Consider the following 21279-nt stretch of genomic DNA (forward strand, 5'->3'; position numbering starts at 1 on the left):
AAGAGATTAGTGCCAAAGAAAGAAAAACTAAGAAGAACACTAAGAATCATATACCACCTTGGACATTTGATACGAGGGTTCTAAATTCCTTGCCCGTTAGTTGTTAGACTTTAGAGAACTTGTTCGTTTCCGCAAATGCTTTACAGCTCACGAAATTTACATCGACTGAACTCGATCGGCTATTATATCAGCAGCACGAAGTCGACAGCTCACGACATGATAACATACGTCGCGGTCCAGTCAATCCACATAAGAGCAAGATAGGAAGCCGAGGATCTAGATGTTTAGTGACTTAAAGAGAGTATTGAGAGATTTAAAACAGCAAATTGAACAAGAATCCAAATGTAAATGCAAGTAATTAAAATAAACATTTTTTAGGGTAGCTTCTTCATGTCTTTCCAATTTAAATAAGTCATTGTCTAATCGCCCACAGCGGCATCCCACGACAAGTTCTATCAGAATTCCTTGCTTATATCCATACGCAAACAGAACTAGGGCTGCAAACAGCAACCTATCAGGCTACTTTCTACATGATCCGAAACAACTCATGAGGTCGGTGAGATTATTCTCGTTACCCTGTCACGACCATAAAACTAAGAGTCCAAGAGACCGCTGCCACCTACTCAGGTCGCTGATGTACCGTAACCCTCAACCCCTTGGAATCCTCCGGCATCACAGGAACCACAGTATCGCTCGTGATAACGAGATCAGCCGCAGTCGTCTCAAAGAGCTTCAAGGTTCCGACATCGTCTTTCCCTTGAACTTCCTCCGTCCCGTAAACCCTGAAAAGTGCCGCCAGCGTGAGGTAGAGCTCCGCATATGCCAGATTGATACCCAGGCAAGCTCTACCACCCTTGCCGAAGGACACTAGATAGCGGTCCAGCAGGGGGTCGTTGACCCAGCGCTCAGGCTTGAAGGTGTGAGAGTCGGGAAAGACGCGCTCGTCGTGGTGCACCAGGTTGCTGGTCATACTGAGGGGGGTACCAGGGGGGATACGCCATTCGCGATCGTCGGTGCGGTATACGAGCGTCTCGTCCGGACAGATGCGATGCAGCCGGTGTGAGATGGCATGGCTGAGACGGACGCCCTCCTGCACCACGCCCGTCAGGAAAGGAAGACGCTCGAGCACGAGCAAGCTGAGGGGCTGCGATGGAACGGGAATCGCGGCCTCGAGCTCGTTTTTGAGCCGCGAGAGTATGTCGGGCGTAGCGAGGACGAAGTACGTCGAGACGCCGAGCGCCCAGGCCGTGGTGATGGTACCCGCCGCGACGACGACTTCGCCCTCCTGCCAGAGCCGGTCCGTAGACTTGTCGTAGTCGGAGAGCTTGCTGTTCAGGATCTCATGAAAAATGGTGCGGCGCGTCTTGTCGTACGCGTGCATTTGGTGTGCTTGTGTGATGTCGGCCACCTGTTTCTTCACACTGGTTTGGAGCTGGGAATAAGCGCCCATGGCCGGGCTCAGCTTGAGCAGCATGGAGTTGGGCAGCTTGCGCAGCATGTCCATCAGCCAGGGGAAGTGCTTCAGGACATGGCCGGCTTTGCCGCCCTGAAGCATGGCATCTCTGAATGATGGATCAAAGTCCGCGGCCTGGAGTCTGTTCTCGCTTTTTCCAAAAGCATAGTCCTCGACGATATCTGAAAATCTGGTCTTAGTACGCAAATACATTCTCGGCATTTAGATGAGGGTTCTGACCGTTGGTGAGTGCAGCGTAGGCATCATCAAGCCTAAGAGGGGTTCCGGACTGGGCAAACTCGCGAAAGCGCCCAAGGAGGATTCCCATGTTCCGGTCCACCAGTGGTTGCAGGGCGCGAACGCTTTGCTTGGAAAAGAACGGCGACAGGGCCGCCCTACGGATTCGGTGCTCATCATGGCCAAGAGTGCCGATCAAGCTCTCGTCGACGCCGAAAGACCGGGTGATCCAGTCCCATTTGTCACGCTTACGTCCGCTGCCAGCGTAGATGGTGTTGTAGAAGTCCGGATCCGCGATGTGAATCTCGTCTGGATTGATACGGACTATAGGGCCTGGTCGGATATTAGTTCAGTTTGACTCCCTCGATTCTTATGCTGGCAAAGATGAACACTGACCATATTGCTTGTGCAATCTACCAATTTTGAAGGTGTACTCGGGCTCGGCGACTACATCGTACCAAAATTCATACCAGTATGTCCATGCTGCTAGCTTTGGGCCCGGAAACTGAGAGATTGGGCTAAGGAAAAGGCGATAAACAGTGAGGTAGAGAAAGTAAACGATAGAAAAGATGATTAGAGTCGCTATCGCCAGCACCAGCAAGGGCCTGGTCGTCTCGACAGGAACGATGAGTATAGACATGTCAGCCCAATCTTGGTTCTTTAGAAGAGACAAAGAGTAGCTGGGGAGCCCTATGGAACGGAAATGGTATCTAGCCACGGTGACATGCTGCAAGCTCTTATCGCTCAACAACAAGTCGTGTTGAGATGATAGCAAGCTCGTATTGGACCCGTTCACGTGTTGAGTTTGATTGCTGGGATCAAAATCCCCAAGTCGAAGCATGCAGCCCAGTATTGTCTCACATTAGCCAGGACCGAGATCGCGTAGAAATTTAACCAGTCTAGCCAGTCTAGAAATGGGTGTAACCTTTGTATACAGGGGTTGATGATGGAGACAATGCTCGTCGGCGCCAATTACAGCCCCTCGGATTCGTCGGTAACTGACCCTAACCGCCCGATAAGGCAGAGGCTTGCTGCCAGAGCTGCAAGTAAGCCTTAGTAAGCCCTAACGCAGAGATATCTAAGGAGAGGGGGTCGGCTATCGAATTAGTCAGACCCCTGAGTACACGTCACTGAGGTGTTTGCGAAGTAAGGTAGGATGGAGTACTACGTCGGTTGAGTGGAGGGGCCCATCTGCAGGTAGATTCAGTGGGCCGGGCCGGGCCCGCGCTGTCGTCATCGCATTGTCGCATGCCCCGATTAGACAGGCGTGCCAATAGTGCGGGCGGCCCGGGATCCTCCCGCCAAGGGTCGTAGTGCCTTATCAACGTCGTCTCGTGTGGCCTATAGGCAGAGCTGATCTGCGTGGCCTGTATCTCTCGGCATGTCAGACGGCCCGTATCTAAGTCGACAATCGATGAAATTAGTTGCTGAGATACTGAGTGGGAAATTGGTACAGCTGGCCAGGGAGACTGGGCTGAATTCTTTCCTTAGAACGTGAAGGATAATCGTCCAAAGTCAGATAGCAACAATTGAGATACCATCTAACATTACACCTGTACTATACTGTCAACTTGGGCAGCCTGTCACATTGTTCAAGCCTGTCGCAATGCCTCTGGAACGTGCCGATTTCGTTGGTGCTATATGGCTCACTACTCCTATCCTGGTCTTGTTGGGTTCCAAAACCCCGAGACATTTGCGCTGGATCCTCTTGCTTCCTTTCGGGGGGTTTTGTCTGCTTGTGGCTTTTGCTTTTCCCTCTGGCCCGGATATTGCAAAGAATTACACCTTTGGAACAGGTTGGGCACCAAACATAACGTTTCACCAAGTCGATATTCTAACAGTATTGTCTCTTAGTCTTTTACGTCGCGTTGGTCAACTTCAATCTTCTTGTGCTCGAAGACCCTTACTTGGAGCACAAGTGGACACAGCCCACAAGGGACGGGAAGGAACGCCAACAGCCTTTCAACTCTCTCAGTGCATGGGACCGGATAAGATGGTGTTTTGACAATGCCTTTTCCACCAGAGGTATTGGATGGAACTGGCGGACTGCACCTCTACCTCCAGCTCCTGCTCCAGGCACCTCCAAGACCGCCTTCCTCAGGCTATCGATGCAAAGAATACTGCAGCAATACATGAGCCATGATATTGCTGCCGGTATTCTTCAGTGGCTAACTCATGATGGGAAAATGGGCGTCCTTGACTTAGACTTCGTCCCCCGTTGCATTGCTACAGCCTGCTGGTGGGCCTCGTCGATTGCCGTTATGGATATCGGCTATCACGTCGCTTGCATGATCGGGGTGTCGTCCGGGCTTTTTTGGACGCGCATCGAAGACGTCCACCCGGTAAACGGACCTTGGGTCGAGTGCTACACCCTGAGCAGATTCTGGAACCGCACGTGGCACCAGAATTTTCGCAGGGGCCTGCAAATCCCTAGCAGAGTCGTGGCCAGGAGAGTCGTCAGAGCACCTAGAGGGTCTATGCTCAGTCGGCAAACCCAATCGTACTTCGCATTCACCCTGTCTGGACTGTACCACTGGGTGGCAGCAAAGATGGCAGCTCCGTCCGAGTCTTTTACAAGAACTCTCACCTTTTTTCTGCTGATGCCTAACATTCTGCTCTTGGAAGATCTGGTCATTCGTTTTGCTCAGGAGAAACTCGGATGGCGTGGATCGTGGTGGCGTATTGTTGGGCTTGTGTGGACTTTTATTGCTTTGGCTATACTCAGTACAGGATTTGTGAATGATCTAGTCGCACCTGGACTTGTGACCGCTTTCCCGGCGCTGCGGGTGTCACCCACTTATTATATGCTGAATAACATGGTCGAAAACAGCGGTTGAATCTGGTTGACCGCATTCATAACTGGGCAATCTAGTGTATTCTTGTGAATATGAGGGTTTTTGTAATGTTCATAGACTATATTCAATGATTCTAATCCAAAGATGATCATTCGATCTTGTGGCCACCAGGCACTAGTTCCGTGAACAGTCCGTCGCTATCGTAGGTTTGTCTGACCTTTTTCAAGAACTCAACATTTTCAGCTCCATAGCTTGCGATAGGATCCTGGTCTTCCGCAGCATAGTTCATGTACTTGAAAGGATGATACAAACTCTTTTCCTTCGCCGCGGCTACGGATTTCTCAAGAACGCTCTTGATGCCGGCAATCACGACAGCATCGTCTGTCTCACGAAACCATTCCCAGCCAAAAGAACAGACTGGAAGTCGCATGAATCAGCCCACAAACAACATGTACGTTATGATAGAAGAGATCAAACTTACCAATGAGCGGTCCAGATTCTTCATCGAGACCCATTACATTTCCTCCACGCTTGGATTGTGCCCTGATAATGTTCTTCGTCAGGGGTTGGATGCCCAGCATTGGCGCAAAGCGTTTGTCTTCACGTAAGCCATTCTCCAGAGCCCTTTCGACCTCTTCCACAAAGTAGCCGGCCATCAGCCGAAGTAGATCCACATCAATCCTAAAGGTGGCTGTCGTGAACCGGCTCCGCATGCCCGCCGGCTCTGAAAGATTCAGCTCTTCAGCAAGGTCCGATAGTGACGTGACCCTTGCCGTGTTGACAACCTTGGGAGCGCCATATGTCTCGACATCGTCTCTGAACTTGGAAAAGATGGGAGGTTCCTCTCTTCCGAGAGTGTCGTACTGCCCCACGGCCCAGGCGAAGTTGCCCTGCATGAACCCGAGGCCCGCAAACAGTGAAACATGCTTATCTGACGGGGCGTCGTGGCCAAATTCTACGAAGGCTGACGTGACGGCCGATGTCACTGATGGTAGCAACAGCCAGACGTGCAGGCCTCCCCACATGGGGCCTTGATCATACATGTCCAGATCGAAACGAGTCACGACTCCAAAGTTATTGCCACCCCCGCGAAGCGCTCGGTAGAGATCCGGGTGGGTAGAGTGCGAGACGTCGAAGATGCTGCCATTGGCAAGGACAATCTGGTATCACGTCAGCCTCGCGTATGGCAAACGTGGAGTCTCGCATTGCGATCCCGGTCCCGACTTACCTCGTAGTTGCGAACGTTGTCGCACGCCAACCCATGTAATCCAGACAAGTGGCTAAGCCCACCGCCCAGAAGCAATCCTCCAACACCGACTCCAGTCAGTCGGCCCCCAACAACAGTCTTGTTTGTCTTATCAAGCTCCTTGAAGACCGTCCCCCACGTTGCGCCCGCTCCTACTCGAGCTACGCCGGCACTCGCGTCCACTTTGACATCGCCTAAGCCGGCCATGTTGACGGTGATCCCACCATGACTATTACTGAATCCGGGAATGTCGGAGTGCCCGCCCCCGCGGACGGCGAAGGGGCACCCCGTGGAGCGCGACGTCTGCACCACGAGTGCGACGTCCTGGGCCTCACGGGCGTGAACGAGGCAGGCCGGCCGGACGGCCTGCTGCTGCTGCGACCAGTACAATGACCCGGTCTCCACTCCCGCCCTAGCGATAGGCTGCTGCTTGAACTCTGCAATGTAGTCGCCAACTGACTCGACGGATAGCTGTTTAGATAGCGAGACGCACTACCGGTGTCAGGGGGGTGTGACTAACTGTCCTGACGCTGGAGCTGTACGTACCGCACTCTGGCATGAATTGTAGTCTGCTATGAGGCCTTTACTCGCCGCAAGGGGAGCCAGGAGAACGCAGGTCCAAGTCAAGGTCGATGATTGACGCATTATCGTTTGGTCCGACGCGGCAAAACCAAGGATTCTGAAAACCGGAGAATGACGAAAGTTGAGCCAAGAATATTGGGTGTAACGTAGGCGCAATATCGGAATATGGCTGCCTGCTTCTTCCCAGATAATTCGCTTGTAATTACTTGCCCATTATTCCAGCCCACGATTCACAGGCTTATGTAGGCAAGAGGAGGTCATGGTCGAAAGTCGCCCCGTCCAGATCCCAGCAGATGCATTCGAAGACTGGGCATGACGCTCTCCTGTAGACACCGTACTTGATTGCGCACCTGCATGTAAACTTCACACCCTTCGCTACAGGTTTTCGTTCCATTAGTCCTACTTGCATTCTTTTGGAAAGGTCGGTCTCGCCCTATCAAGCCAGAGTGTCTATGAAGGTGGAGCGGGAGTCGCCCCGTCCCGGGTGTAACCCTACAGGGGTCGGAGGATATCACTGCTTTCCACGCGAAGCAGATGGGTGTTATCTAGGATTTACCGTGCAGTAGTCCTTTCTCCAGCGGCCCGACTCCTGGAGGATTCGGAACTTGGCGCATCCTTTGCAGCGCAAATGGATAGAAAGAATACGACAATAGCCATACAAGCTTGGCGAGATTGAGGCAATTATTCGCATAATAAATGTATTTTTAGCTTATAGAGCCATCTCGTCACTGGCCTGCCCGGGGTAATAGACTTGTGTGTGTGTATGTTCCTCAACAAGATAACGAAAGACATACGCGGTAAGCGCTAAATCAACATTCTATCGACATACCACGCCAAGAAAACGACCTATAGAGGGATCCTTACACAGTATGTGCCACAAATCCGCGACCCATCCAACTCTTCTATCCCAACGTGGCAATCCCCTTTGTGCTTAGCTTTGCAAGGCACAGGCGGAGCATGGGGTTAGCTTCTCCCGTCAAACGCTCCAGTCGGTCAATCTCCGACTCCAGCTCCCGCTCCACGTCCCGCAGGCACTCGAGCGTCTTCTCAAACGCTCCACACTTGCGCAAGCAGCTCACCAGATGCGCCTTGCTCTCCTTGGAAAGCGGAGAAGCGGTAGTCGTGGCCACCGTCGGTCGCTGCCTGAACACGCCAAGGATATGTCCGCGATACTCCGGGTGGTTGGCGAGGCAGTAGACGATGGGGTACGAGAACTTGCCCTCGTCCAGGTCCTCGCAGAGACCCTTTTGGGCCGCGTAGTCTCCGAAGTTCATGTAGTCGTCCCGGATCTGGAAGAAGCGCCCGAAGAGCAGGGTTAGCCGCTCGAAGTCGAGGCGTTGTGTCTCCGTAGCGGTGCTCTCGGCCTGCATGACCCGCAGCAGCATCCTGAACATGCCGCCCGTCTTGTGGTCAATCATGTTGACGTACTCGGCCTCGGTAGGGCATGCTAGGTTGAACTTCCAGTACAGGTCCCAGCTTTGCCCGAGATAGAGGCCTTCAAGCTCTTCAAGCACTGCTGTCAGTGCAGCTGGGCTAAGACTCTGAGCTACTTCCTGTACTGCTCTAACGAACATAAAATTTGCGCTATTGATAGACTGGGCTTGCCCGAAGATGACATGGGCTGATGGGAGCCCCCGCCTGAGTGGAGAGTTGTCTTGCAGGTCGTCCAAAATGAGTGATGCATTGTGCAACAGGTTTATAACTGACGCGATTGTCTTGACCGCTGCTGAAGGCACGTGTAGCCAGGTGTTAAGAGCATCAACCAGGGTGTCACGGACACCTTTGGAAGGCATTCCTAAGATGTAGGCTGCCGGCGCATCCATGGCCAGGTTGGATGGTTTGTAAAGGGGGTACTGGGAGACCGTTTGAATGTCGTGTTTTTGACACAAAACATCTGTCTCATTGCTTCTCCTTTTCTGAACTAATGGCTCTTGTTCTGGACTTGCCATTTCGTACTGGCAGAGTTTTCTTTTGGCTCCGTTGCCATTGACAACAGTTTTGGCACCGTTTCCGCTGAGGATGGCGTTGCCCACGTTACCGTTTGAGAGAATCTTGATACCACTGCTTTGAAGATCGCCAGTAGTTTTATTGGTAACGGGCGTAGTCTTGAACCCGTTTCCATTGTGAACTTTGTGGCCGTTTTGGCCATTTGAAAGTGTTTCGTTCTTCCACGCGTTTTGTCTCGGACAAGCAGAGCACCAATAGTGGTTCCCTGAGACCGCTAGGCCAGCACAATCAATCCATCTTTTCAACTTTGATGATATGTTGGGTCGAGCTTTGTAGAGATCATCGCGGCGTTGACAGAAATCACTTTCTGACTTGATGATCCTGGATTTGACCGCCTCCTTGGCATCCTCCACTGAAAGTCCCATTGTTCGGGCAAACAGCTCCACGGCGCTCACAATCCTCTTGGACTGACCAGACTGGACTTCTCTCAGTTCGCGCTCCCAGCTGAAGTAGTCATTCGCCAATAGAAGACCTTCAGTGGCCGCGTCAATGATGGGCTGCACGAGCTCGTGCTCTGCTTCTGAGAGGGATATTCCCAAGCTGAATTGCAGCATTGGCCAGAAAACTCTAAGGGCTGATTATGTTTGAGTTCGGAAATGCGGAGAGGATCTGCTTACAGCATGCCGCCGTTCTCACTGCGGTATTTCAGATATTCTTCTAATGTCTGTGCCTCCTTGTCGCTGTTCTTCTCGCTGATAGCGAGCCAGACATCACGAAAGGCAGCGAGCATATTCAACCCAAGCTCATGGTCGAGGTTGATACACTCGAGTATGCACTGTGAAACGAGCTTCTTGGTCTTCATTGCCCTTGAGTCAGGATCCAGACTGCTCTTGTCGTCTGGGTCCAAGGCAGCATAAAGCTCATCGTGCTCGGCTTGGGCTTCTTCGATACTGAGGCCCTCACCAGTGTCTGAAAGTTTGTCAGATTCCATACTACGGACAGGAATCTGGAAGGTAAAACTTACCGTCATGAATCAAGCCCAGATCCGAAAGATATGCCAAAACTCCCAGACGCTCGGGAATGGCTTCGGGGTAAATTAGAGAAGACCAGTTGCCTACAGGCGAGAAAGAGAAGTAAGTCTTCTTCTCTCGGCCATCTCCCATTTCCCTGGCCCAGTCACTGACAAAGCGCCGGCTGGCGGCATCAGCGAGGTCATCCCGCAAGTGAACTCGGATCGGAAGGGTTGTAAAGCAACCCGTCTCTCGAGCTTCCTCCACCGGTACGAGTCTCGACCGATACAGTAACGGATCCATAATTGGTAAAAGCGGGATAAAATGCTTCGTAAAAGTTCAATTACCTGTCTCTAGAGATGGAATGAACATATGTGGATAGCAGAGATAACCATCTTATTGTTCTTTCTTCGAGTTTAGATACTTGCATTATCCTGTTACCCTACTGGACTCCGTTGATAGTTGTCTGACGCGTCAACAGCTACTACCGAGTAGGCTGTGATAAGCCCACGTTCTGGGCTTGGTATGTGTGGCGGTTTAGGACTCGATAGCCTTAGCCGATAACGAGACACCATCACCATCGCAATGCAGGGTACTCCGTAGTTGACTTCGTTGTGGAGCTCCGTAGGGGTCTAGGACTTGAATGCTACGTAAACTTACATGCTACGTGATAAGGGCCGGCAGGGATGTGTCCCATATATTCGAAGCGCGAACACGCGTGCCAATAGAGATCGACGATTGTGTAGATCATGGGAAAGTTTAAACTTGTCTGGTCCCGTATGCTTAAACACCCATGCTCGTAAGCGCTAGTGTAAAGCTCGTGCAAAGGATTCAAAGACTGTAAAGAAAGGGGTGGTGGAAAAAAAAAGGATTTCAGAGGCCTGCCTTGCTTCGGTAGCCTCTGATTCTGCTCCGCCGTGAATCAGTGTCCCCGAATTTTATCCCCAGTCTCTCCTTTAGCTTTTGGTATGTCGCTAGCTAGAATTTCCAGAGCCGATGCTTCGGGAGAGCTCGCACAGACCAACCGTACGTACGGGGTTTGAAATCGATCTCAAGAACTGACGTCCCATCTCAGCCCCCCTCCATCTGGTTTGCTTTGGCACTGACGACAATCACGGGCCTACACCATGGCCTTCACTTCACCATTATCGACCTGGAGTTTGGGACAGCAATTGGGTCTTGCATTGGTTATCGTATGTCATACTCTGTGGAATCGATCAAAAATGGCTATTGTTCTGACATTTCTTTCTCTCTCAGTTGGCGCTTGCCCTCGTGTCAGTCATTATCTATGGCTGCTTCTTACATCCTCTCCGCCACATTCCTGGCCCATTTCTGGCCAAATTCTGTCCGGTTGGTCTATTCTCTCAATATGTGCGCGGGTAACGATTAAATTATGAAAACAGCTATGGATTATGAGGGCTCTGCACCGCATGCGGTTCAACTCGGAACTGCAAGCTCTCCATCAACAATACGGTAGGCCCTCAGCATCCACGACCAAAGCTGTTTGACTGACGTGACTCGTCTGTTTCAGGAAATGTCGTGCGAATCGGACCCAACGAAGTCTCATTTGCTTCACTAGAAGCAGAAACAGCAATTTACGCGAAACAAGAGGACGGTCGCTTTTCCAAGAATGGGACTTTCTTGACGCTTTTCTCGGACCTCGTGTTGAACGCTCCGACCCTCATCACCATACCTAATCCTGTACTTCACAGGAAATTGCACAAGGTGATACAGCAAGCTTTCACCCCTCAAGCGCTTGCAAGACAGGAACCCATCCAGAAGCTGCATATTGCCATGGCCATGTCCGAACTTGGAGAACTTGCCAAGAGCGGCGGTACCGTAGACATCGCTGACACATTGGAGACGATGTTCTGGGAGATCATTGGTGATCTTGCTTTCGGTGAACCTCTCATGTCTGGAAAGCGCCGTAAGTTGAAAGCGGTACCTTGGACATGCCGACAGAAATAATGCTAACAGAGCGTCTCAGCTACTTACGAGTCATTGAAGCAGCTTGGTAAATCAACGATGCCCATGGTCGAGGCCTTGAGCTTTTTCCTCGCCCTGCCTGGGATTGCTTCAGTATTTGGGATTGCTAGAAGCCTCATCACAGCATTGCCGTTCCCGTCGCAACTCTCCAAGCTTGTGCCATCTTCGAAGTTGCGCGAGTGAGTATTTCTTCAAACCTCTTGATAATTCCAGTGATCTGATACGAATTTCCAACAGCTGCGCCGAAAGGCAAGACGGAAGAGAAGACTTCCTGACCGCTATCATGGGCAGCGAGAAGCAAGACCTGACGCTCAACGCGGATGCATTCTTCAGTAATGCCATGGGCCTAACGTATGTACAAACCAATTTCCTCAATGCGACTTTTGCTTAGAGATACCGCAGCCTGGCCGGATACCAGACAACAGCTACGACACTGGCCGCCACTTTCTACCACATCTTACGCTATCCCGAGGCGTATAACAGAGTTTGCTTTGAGATCCGCTCGACCTTTGCCAGTGACGAAGAAATCACAGGAGCGCGCCTTGCCAGGCTGCCATTCCTGAACGCCTGTATCCGGGAGACCCTGAGGTTGCTTCCACCCGCAAACGGCAAAACGGCACAGCGTACTGCTCCTTCATGCACCATAGATGGGGTGCACATCCCTGCCGGTACCACAGTCTCCGCAGATCTTTACACAATCCAAAGGTCGCCGGAGTACTTCGCAGATCCCTCCGCCTTCCGCCCTGAGAGATGGCTCGATGTTGCGGAAGATAGCGAGTTCAAGAGGGACAACAGGACCGCTTATCGTCCTTTCCTCATTGGAAGTAGGGCATGTATCGGCAGGGAGATGGCACAGCAGAGCATCCGACTTATTGTTGGAAACTTGCTTTGGAAATATGACTTTCAGCTGCTGGATCAGGGCGGGTTTGTTTGGGAGCGCGACGCTGGCAGTAGCCTCATCTACACGGACTACAAGGTGATGGTACATGTGATGAAAGCCAGCGGCAGATCATAACGTATTCAAGCATTATCACGCTGAATTGATGTCAATCACTACTCTAGCGCCCTCCCGAATTTCGAGAAAACGTGCTTCAATAATATAAAGGAACGTCACGTTGACCTTTGGCTACCGTAATGCTTGCCGGTGTCATGGCTTGAAATTCTACGCTGCTTCGCAGCTGTGCTGGAACCCCGTGATATCACAGGGTCGTTGGACACATCGTATCGACGAAAAGACAGCAGTCCACGCCATGGAGGCGAAATTGCCTCAAGTTGACTGGGGTCCAGCCCTAAGGGTGTGCGATGTATTCAAAAGATGGCGTTTCTCGTATTGACTAGGCTATTCTAGCTCCTGGCGTGCCGGCGAAAGAGGCTGCCCACGTCCCGTGCCGCGGCCGCTACGCTGGCGCCCAGGGAGATCTTTGCAGTAGCGCGAAAGCTCATTGGCTTCGGACATACTGGTTACATGCGAGAAGCGCTTAACTAGTATGAATGGGTTCAAGAGCTCCCACCGCCATGCTGCACATTTCAGGCAGCGATTTATCAGTAAATATGATAAGAGCAGTCAGCGTCGCATTGCACCGATGAGACCCTACCTACTCTACATTAGCAAGGTGTTCTCTTCGGAAATTTCGGCTACCTAAGCTTCCGATGCACTCCTGTGGATGTGAATGCTTGGCTCTGAAGTCGGATACGTCAGTTGCTGTGCCGCTTCTCCACATAGAGACTGGGACTCATGCAGTCATCCTTATGTCGCCTTGACTGTGGGCCCATGCCTCGTTCCCAAAACGAGACGTACGAGAGTGAGTTTTAGGCCTTCCTATTTTGGGGAACCCTGTCCAGGTCTCGATGCAGTCAGCAGTTTTGACGAAGATAAGGACAATGCCCTTAGGCTGCAGGACGATTGGGGGTTTGCACCATACTGAATCAACCAACAACTCCGACAATCACTCCCCATCACACCCAGAGATCACACCGATGCTTGGGTTTTTTTTCTAATTCCCAATCCCTTGTATCCAGCTGCCGTATGGAAGTCTTAACCTACAGTATGAGAAGCCGTAAACCTGTATCTCGATTCACAATGGAGAAAACCTATACAAATCCAAATATATTGTACCACGAGCAGCATAGCGGACTAGCTTCGCTCGCGTTTTCCCAAGCACCTAATAGAGTGGGTCTAGGATGGTCTGATGGGACAATTGAAATTCGAAATGCTAAAACGGGTCAGTGTCTCAAAACCTTTAAACTCAACTACCAACCGATTCGCTTGGCTATTGAGGCCGATGAATCAAGGCTTCGCACAAACAGGGGAGTCTTTCAAATCGACGAGCGCTATCTAAGCCAATCTAAGACTTGCAAGCCCGTTACGATAGGTATCAATCGAGACGGAGACTGGATTAACTGGAATGAGCTCAAGGTGCTTTCTCTACCACTTGAGTTTTAAGGCAGGGAATAGGTCGAAGTTCATGGACTGTCTGTTGTTCTTCGTGACATTCTGAACCGAGCGTATTTAATTAATTTAATAATGATAGATTAGAGCAGATATTCAGGAGTTTTTAAATCTATAACAATAAAATTTCTTTGAGTATAAACAAACAAGGTTTATTCGAACCCTAAGGCGCTCGATATAGCTAGGAAAAAATGAGGTACTATTGAGCTGCTATAGGATGAAGTTGATGAGGCCCAGGGAACTTTCGATGGAAGGCAAGGGAGGATTGACAGTCTCAGGAAGACTGAGGAAAGCTATAAAACTAACGCAGGGAAGAATCGAAGCATGATCGAGGAAAAGAAAGATAAGTATGTTACAGAACTTGCTAAGTAAGTATTACTTGATGCCTAGGAGCCGCTCTCACCTGGTTTTATGATCCGGTATTTGGATGACAGCAGCGGCAGATATTATAATCTTTCTAGCACTAGCTCGGCACCAAGAGCCCGAAGAGCCAATATAGATCGGTATAGCTTCCATAATGCGCCCAACTTGGTATGCTTACTGACGCAAGTGCACCGTATACGGCGCTTTATAATTGCCATTATAGCGCTTTGCCGTCTTAGACGTCTTTTTACTTCCTCTGACTCTTGGATGGTCTTCTTACAAGCGAAAAATGCTCCGACTCCCAGCAGACTTTGACATTTTCACACTACGACGCGCCCTACGTGAGACAAGCCGCTACGCGCATCTTATCTAAGATGACAGAAACGGATATTCGCGAACCTCACGATGGCCCAGTCGAGATTGCAAAAAAGAATGTTCTATCACACTGGCGGTAAAAGCTCAAGACTATCTAATACTGCGGTAATATTGGCCCTACTTAGCTTGTCGATTATTGCGCTGCGGATCTGGATAAGCAAGAGAGTTATAACCAAATGGCATCTCGATGACAGTAAGTGGGCGCAAAAACCTCATAGTTGTATTAAATGACACTTCGCGGCACTTATGATCTTCGCAGCTGTAGGTTAAGCTTTGAAATCTCGGGGGTCATAACTAATACTGTGGAATAGGTTGATTGATGCCTAAAGCGAATGACGCCTCAATGAGACATATCAAGCCAACACGGTAAAATCCCATTTAAGTTTGCGACAATAGGATCTATAGGCGCTGTAATGAGTAAGTATTCTCGACCAAGGTTTGACGATTATAGCTAACACCGAAAGATGCGACTCGGCGCCGGTACAAGCGTCAAAGATGTTGACCGTTAAGGTCTTCACATCTTACTAGAGGGGAGACCACCATCCATAAAACGTCGTCACTATTGCTCATCATCGTTAGAACGCAAAGTGGGCTGGGATGTTCTATCTCAGACTCACTGTCGACATGCACTTCATTATCTGCGCTTACGCCGTGTTATTCGTCGTTGTTGCCACCTGCATCTTTCTTACCATTTCGGCTATTGCATATCGCAGTCCAGTAAATGAAGGTGAGAACTGCCAGGCCATCGTGAATGTACACGCAGCGTCAGCCGTCATCAACTGTGTGAGCGATTTGATATTGCTGTTGTTGCCGTTTTGGCTACTGCACCCTATTAAAGTACCCTTGAGTCGCAAGATTGGCATTGCGCTTATCCTGATGGCTGGCGGTTTGTAAGCATCTCCCCATTTTTTATATTCCGTAGGGAAGAGCGCCAACGGCTGATACCACAGCGTACTGGTTGTCAGTATCATCCGATCGGTGACAAGGATAAAAGTTGACGAAGACTTGGACTTCAGGTATAGTCTGGGTTATGGTCTAATATAGAGGTACGTTGTCTGATGGAGGAGAGTTCCATCCAAGTCTTAAACTCTAATTGCTCAACAGTATTCTTGAGCCATGGGCTAGTGTGATCTGCGCTTGTTTGCCATGTCTGAAGCCTCTATTTACTCGATGATCTCCAGCTGTTGAAGTGATGTTATGGTTCAGTGGATCTGAGAAGCAAACAACCCCTTCCAGCGTTCAAGCATCCTTTAAAACTGTTTAAAAGAGCGGTATAAGCAGTATATAGAGGTTTAATTGAACCTGTAGCTTCAATGTGCCCTAGTTCATCTATGCTGAGCCGGCCGTTGTTTATCAGGATGGTCTTTGTAGAAGGTTTGAGCTGTCTTGGTTGACTATAGTCATAGTTGCGGATTGGATTATACACATCGAAAATGAGGGGTACTAAATACATACCCTGAGCGTGTTGAGCTTTGTACTGTGTCAATGAATTTGATTAGATCCAGTCTGAGCCTACAGAATGAGTTGTATACAGGTGTCCCCAGCAAGAAAGGCGAGCTGGTCTGGTGGTCGGCTCGACTTTTCTCGTAATCCCGCTGGGGTTAAAAGTACCATAGCCACGTTCCTCGTCATCCAAGATTACCCAGTCTCGCTTTCCTCCACTGAGGCTGATATGAGGACTCATAGTTGCATCATTCTTGGCCTTTTCCGCGCTTGGAAGGGGGGGGCGGCCTTTTCCCGAAGCTGCCTATAAGCTCGTACATATGAACCTCCTCTCCCGAAGTATGATCTCGCGATATTGAATAATGGGTCCGTGTTTCGCTCAGGGACTTTAAGGATACCTTCTGTTTCTGGAAGATTCCTAGTTGTGAGAATAAGCAAAGCTTACAGGTCGATTTCCCTTTTAGTTCCGGATGCCCTGTCACTTCACTGTCTGGGGACTTTTATCTTTGATCGGGGTGGCGATCCTATCAGTGAGTTCTATAATTCTGCTGCAGAAAGCGGAGGGCGTATTGCTGTTCTGAAGGGGACCCATTGATCAACAACAAAAGACTCTGCAATAACTAATCATACTTTGACTGTTCCTCATGGCTCAGTCCCCGGCAATTTCTATATTCTTAGGGTTATACATAGGGTTATACATAGGCGGAGGAGGTCGCTGAACCTCCGACACCATCTGCGAAGGGATCGAAAGCGCTTGACTCCCGACCTGGGGTTCTGAGCTGTGAACCTGGGTCCTTTTGTTCCAACTGGGAGGTGCCCCTTGAAGAAGGAAGACCAGCGCTTAGAAAGTAGGAAAGAAACTGGTCTGGCTGCTATAAGATGATGTGAAGGAGGGCTATGTTTTAATACAGACTGCGCTGGCGCTTGCTTTTAGGTCATAGGCGGCTACCAATCCTGGGTTAATTGCCAAGCTAAGTAGCTAACGGGATACGGGGCACGATATTTTGTAGCATGACATTACAACTCAAGCCTAAGGGTCTGTTACTAATTATATCCTCGACCTAATATACGATTTCTCTCCCATACAGCATACTGGAATCCACAAGCATTACAAAGTGTTGCAGCTCCATTAGGTCCACGTTTCCATTCGCGGCTATCAGTTCGATCGCAGCTATCGCATTGACGCTCCAAGCTTGCGGGTGGTCTGTCGTCACTCGTATTCAGTACGTCGATAAGGGAGGACTCCTGGATGCTGTCCACATAAATCCTTCGATGTGATGGTATTTGGCGACCGCGTTCTTTGTGCATAATCGACTCAACCTTGATATCATATCCCAATTTTGGCCACCACGGCTAAGGCTCGTCTTGTCGTCTGTCTTAGTCTTGTTGGCCTTGAAATTCTTGAGGATTCGACCAGTGTCCCGTCTAGTACCGATACGGCGGAATGGGGAGAACAGGTTGGGTTGATCGTTGACCACCATTGGTGACCCTGCGGGGTCTTTTGCTCTGGCGGGTTTCATGGACCGGGTTCTGGTCACCTGCCCCAGCATCTGCGGGCTGTTCGACGTCCCTAATCCGGATTTTTAAGGCTCAGTATTTGGGCCAGGGCGCAGTCTTGGCTCAGGATAGCGGCGTCACTGTCTGGTGATGCTGAAAGAGGGTCGTGTTCTATCCGTTGTCATCTGACTCCAAAGACAGGTTGGCGCTTACGTGTACCTAAAATGTGATAATGAGGCACCCAATCAAACTCAGGACGCCGGAGTGAGGCTTACGGGTTACTCGGCTACCAAATCAATATCTTCTGCCGTTCAATATCAATATAGATAAGCACGTTCCTACGAATAACTGAGAGATACGGGTGCTGTTATCACTGTTTAATATTTAACGGCAGTTCATCCAACTGATGAGATTTTGATACAGAGGCTACCCTTAAGTTTACTTGAATTGTAAAAAGCGAAATCAAGATATCCGTAGGCTTATCGTTCCTTCTGACCTCTCTTAATCTGATCAGACGTGTATCCTTTATGAAGACGCTTGATATACTCCCCAAACTTCTTCGCCTCAGCCATGACTGTATCAAGATGCTGATAGCCAAGCTTTTCTTTACGGAAAACAGCAAGCTGACGTGCAGTTGAAATCATATTCCGAATCTCACGGCCGTTGAGAGGAGCCTTCGCGAGATCATCAAGCCGATCGCGCATGCTCCTGATGTCGACACCGAGCCTTGGAGCAGTTTGAGGGGTGCTAGGAATATTAATAAGAGATTGCTCGTTGGCCTGTGTTATGCGCTGGGTCTCGAGCTTCTCGAGCCGGTTAATGAAGTTCGACCAAATCTGGCGCCGTTGGTCTTCCTCTAAGTCATTGTATCTTAGACTGAGCTGAATCCTCGATTTGAATGCTTCGTCAAATATACCAACCCTATTACTCGTAAGGATCATGATTCCTACATATTCAGTTAGTGTACGACGCCGAATATTAGAGATTGGACTACACACCGTCGTAGTACTCCAGTACTCTGAGAAACACTAACGATATTGTCAGTTTGAAACACTTCAAGTGCGTTGATTGGGTCCTCCCACCCGAGACCAAGGCATTTCGTTCAAGACTATCAAGCTTCCGCTGTTCTAGGAACACGTCGGCTTCGTCCAGAAGCACCACTAGAAAGAAGTAAGTAAAGCATGCACATAATGAAGATGCTACTCACCGCAACCCCATGTCTTTCCAAGAAGTGACACGACTTCAAGATACTAAAAGAGTTAGCGCACTGCACTGGCCTCTTGATCTGAGAAGTCCATACTCGCTCTACTTCTTCAGCTTTCGTACCAACGTCGCCACAAGTCACTCTGTATAAAGGCTTCTTGGCAATCTCAGCAACGCTAGATCTCTGTCAGAATATCTCACAAAGAGAATAACCAGGCATATCGGCTATACCTTTCCGCAGTGAGAGTCTTCCCGGTTCCAGGGCCTCTATACGTTTAGTCAGATTTCAGGGGTCCATTGCATCTCCGACGTAGGCACCTACCCATGAAGTAGTATAAAGAGTCCATTTCCTTTACCATGGATCACATCCGTATCCCTGTCCTCGTCCAAGTGGTTTGTCACCACAGCTTCTACCAGCTCCTTTGTCTGGCGTTCCATGACTAGCAGATCAAAAGCCTCCTTGTTCCAAGTTACATCCTGAAGTAGATCAACTTCCAACTTAACTAAGAGCATGTCAGCATATTCTTAGATAGTATCAGTCGACTTTACACTTACCCCAGTCCTTCTTTTGCATATTGAAGCCATATAGAAATGTCGGGAGGCACATGTAAAATCCATCTCCCAAGTCAGGCAATGGTTCATCTTGGGCCATAATCTCAGGCCCGAGGTCATCCCGGTAACGGGCAGGTGCTTGTTGGCCGCTTGTAGGAGGGTGCATCTGTCTGAAAGTTGCTCTGTCGATCATGAATCGAGAACCAGAAGTCTATACGCGTATGAGTAACCATCCTCGAGGGTAGGGTACATAAACTGACTGTCCCAGAAAGATTGTCTTCAGGACTACCACTAACACAAACATATTTACGATGGCGACATTTCCAGAACATCTGGCCGCGTCGCCTCAGATTGTAACTAGTACCGTCATCGACGTACTCCATCGGGAATACCATCATGGTGTTGATAGGAAACTCTGCTGTCAAGGAGGGCAAACCTGAGAGATTGAGAGTCGAGTTGAATCGCTGGAAGTTGCCATCGAAATCCCAGTAACTGACATAGATTGATGCCAGGAAACTGCCTTTCGTTGGATCATTGACGCTTGTAGCAAGCCAACTGGTTGAAGTATATGCTTGCCACTGAGCCGCTGATAATCCCTTAAGCTTTGAGATGATAATTTGCCCAGGAGCCTGTATCACGTAAGGCATGTAGACTGCATGGGGGGCACTACCTGGTACTTACAAAGAGATAACCTAGGTACTTGGCTGTAATCTTCCCCTCGAGAATCAAGGAATCGACTCTCGTCCATTCATCACCAAGATAAACCCTCAAATAGTCTTGAAATGCTTCTAGTTGGTCTTTGGACTCTTGGCTCAGGTAGGACTTTATTCTCTCAATCCTTTTGCGATGTCGAAACCACCAGAGATACGGATGTCGAAATTCTTCTGCGCGACCATCTTCATCCTCTGAGTCGAACGTTCCTCGAGGAATGTTAGTGGTCAATTCAGCGTCACCACTGACAGCTACAACAAGTCGGTCCCAAGCAGCTCTCAATTCGTCTGAGACGACGTCAACACTTTCCCCGGTGAGAAATTCAAGATGACCGGGATTTGGGACAGGCGGCGGCCTTCCACAGCACTCGTAGTCACGGTAAGCAATACAAACAATGTCCTTGTTCCGCTCAAGGTACAGTTCCAGATTATCGAGCAATCGACTGCAACGCAGGTGAGCTCGATGAGGACCGTTTTCGACAAGCCAAGGTTCATCTAGGTAGAGGCCTTGCTCGTCAGAATCTTGACAACTGATTCGATTGATTATTTGAACTCTGGGTGGTCCCTGATTAGAAAGGGCCAATCGCTTCAAGGACTCAGATTCTCTCAAGAGCTTGTCCTTGACTTCGAGCTCCTCGATTATCTCGTCATCGGTGCAGGTACTGGACATGTTAAGGAAACTGCAGATTTTACGACGCCAGTCGATCATCATAGGTGCTCGGTGGTGGGTTTTGGATACCCGCTGGTCGATATCTAGATGGTTTTAAGGTTTGGCTTGAGATCTGTATCAAACGATCGAGTGATGCACTCACCAGAGCCATCTTCTGTGTCTTCGCCATTTGTCAAAGGCGGTTGTGAAAAATCGTCCTGGGGTCTGGAGGCTGTGCCTGGGAAGGTGTCCATGACTGGATGCAAATGAGATGCAACACTTCGGCCAGCGAGGAACGAATTGGTAGAAGATTCGAGAAAAATAGTTGATGAACTGTGATTAATGGTAGAAGACTGACATCGGTAGAAAGAGTGAGACTGTTGCTGTGCTTTCAGCCTCACTGTCTACCTAATATGCATATTTGCGTCATATGTTCAGCAATGATAACCAATAGCAAGGGACGTGTAAGCGCTAGCCTCGTTTGGAAACAGGACACCATGCCACGACTGATAAATGGCCTTTCCCCCACTTGTTTAGTCTCGTGAACTAAAAAAACAGCTTCACATTTCCAAAACGACTCCATAGCTCTTGAGCATGGAGCTTCGCGGTAGGTTGAAAGCGAAGGAGAGGAGGAGCATGCTGGCAGACCTACCAAGCCAGCGATCGCGGACCCTTGGTTCAAGCGATGCATATCGTCGCCGCGCGCATGGCAACAGCCAGAGCCACGCTTGCACATATTGTCGACGATCTCCCGTGTCTTGCGATCTTCAGAGACCGTGCAC

General features: G+C 49.7%; 6 protein-coding genes across 6 annotated transcripts; 2 read left to right on the forward strand and 4 right to left on the reverse strand.

The window, feature by feature from the left end:
• Positions 1–619: 619 nt before the first annotated feature.
• FSUBG_8387 (cytochrome P450 monooxygenase) lies at positions 620–2330 on the reverse strand (the record flags this gene model as incomplete). Its single annotated transcript, XM_036686790.1, has 3 exons — positions 620–1635; positions 1694–2023; positions 2087–2330. The coding sequence occupies 3 exons, from the start codon at positions 2328–2330 to the stop codon at positions 620–622; spliced, it is 1590 nt and encodes a 529-aa protein (XP_036536134.1).
• A 966-nt stretch (positions 2331–3296) lies between these two features.
• Positions 3297–4527, forward strand: FSUBG_8388 (uncharacterized protein; the record flags this gene model as incomplete). Its single annotated transcript, XM_036686791.1, has 2 exons — positions 3297–3486; positions 3545–4527. The coding sequence occupies 2 exons, from the start codon at positions 3297–3299 to the stop codon at positions 4525–4527; spliced, it is 1173 nt and encodes a 390-aa protein (XP_036536135.1).
• A 106-nt stretch (positions 4528–4633) lies between these two features.
• FSUBG_8389 (FAD binding domain protein) lies at positions 4634–6376 on the reverse strand (the record flags this gene model as incomplete). The annotated part of the gene is made up of 4 exons (XM_036686792.1): positions 4634–4902; positions 4967–5645; positions 5714–6223; positions 6278–6376. 4 exons carry the CDS (start codon positions 6374–6376, stop codon positions 4634–4636), a joined length of 1557 nt encoding a protein of 518 aa, XP_036536136.1.
• An 839-nt stretch (positions 6377–7215) lies between these two features.
• On the reverse strand, positions 7216–9573 carry FSUBG_8390 (geranylgeranyl pyrophosphate synthase; the record flags this gene model as incomplete). The annotated part of the gene is made up of 3 exons (XM_036686794.1): positions 7216–8887; positions 8938–9229; positions 9285–9573. 3 exons carry the CDS (start codon positions 9571–9573, stop codon positions 7216–7218), a joined length of 2253 nt encoding a protein of 750 aa, XP_036536137.1.
• An 824-nt stretch (positions 9574–10397) lies between these two features.
• FSUBG_8391 (cytochrome p450 3a19) lies at positions 10398–12742 on the forward strand (the record flags this gene model as incomplete). The annotated part of the gene is made up of 9 exons (XM_036686795.1): positions 10398–10463; positions 10528–10620; positions 10674–10743; positions 10802–11197; positions 11258–11435; positions 11494–11607; positions 11659–12238; positions 12435–12551; positions 12605–12742. 9 exons carry the CDS (start codon positions 10398–10400, stop codon positions 12740–12742), a joined length of 1752 nt encoding a protein of 583 aa, XP_036536138.1.
• Positions 12743–17106: 4364 nt separating this feature from the next.
• FSUBG_8392 (aaa family atpase) lies at positions 17107–20751 on the reverse strand (the record flags this gene model as incomplete). Its single annotated transcript, XM_036686796.1, has 12 exons — positions 17107–17456; positions 17880–18329; positions 18382–18411; positions 18466–18543; positions 18591–18633; positions 18684–18762; positions 18818–18853; positions 18909–19089; positions 19142–19349; positions 19399–19767; positions 19820–20601; positions 20661–20751. The coding sequence occupies 12 exons, from the start codon at positions 20749–20751 to the stop codon at positions 17107–17109; spliced, it is 2697 nt and encodes an 898-aa protein (XP_036536139.1).
• Positions 20752–21279: the final 528 nt, after the last annotated feature.

The sequence above is a fragment of the Fusarium subglutinans genome (genome assembly GCF_013396075.1).
Source record: "Fusarium subglutinans strain NRRL 66333 chromosome Unknown NRRL66333_c0000114, whole genome shotgun sequence".
Taxonomy (NCBI): Eukaryota; Fungi; Ascomycota; class Sordariomycetes; order Hypocreales; family Nectriaceae; genus Fusarium; species Fusarium subglutinans.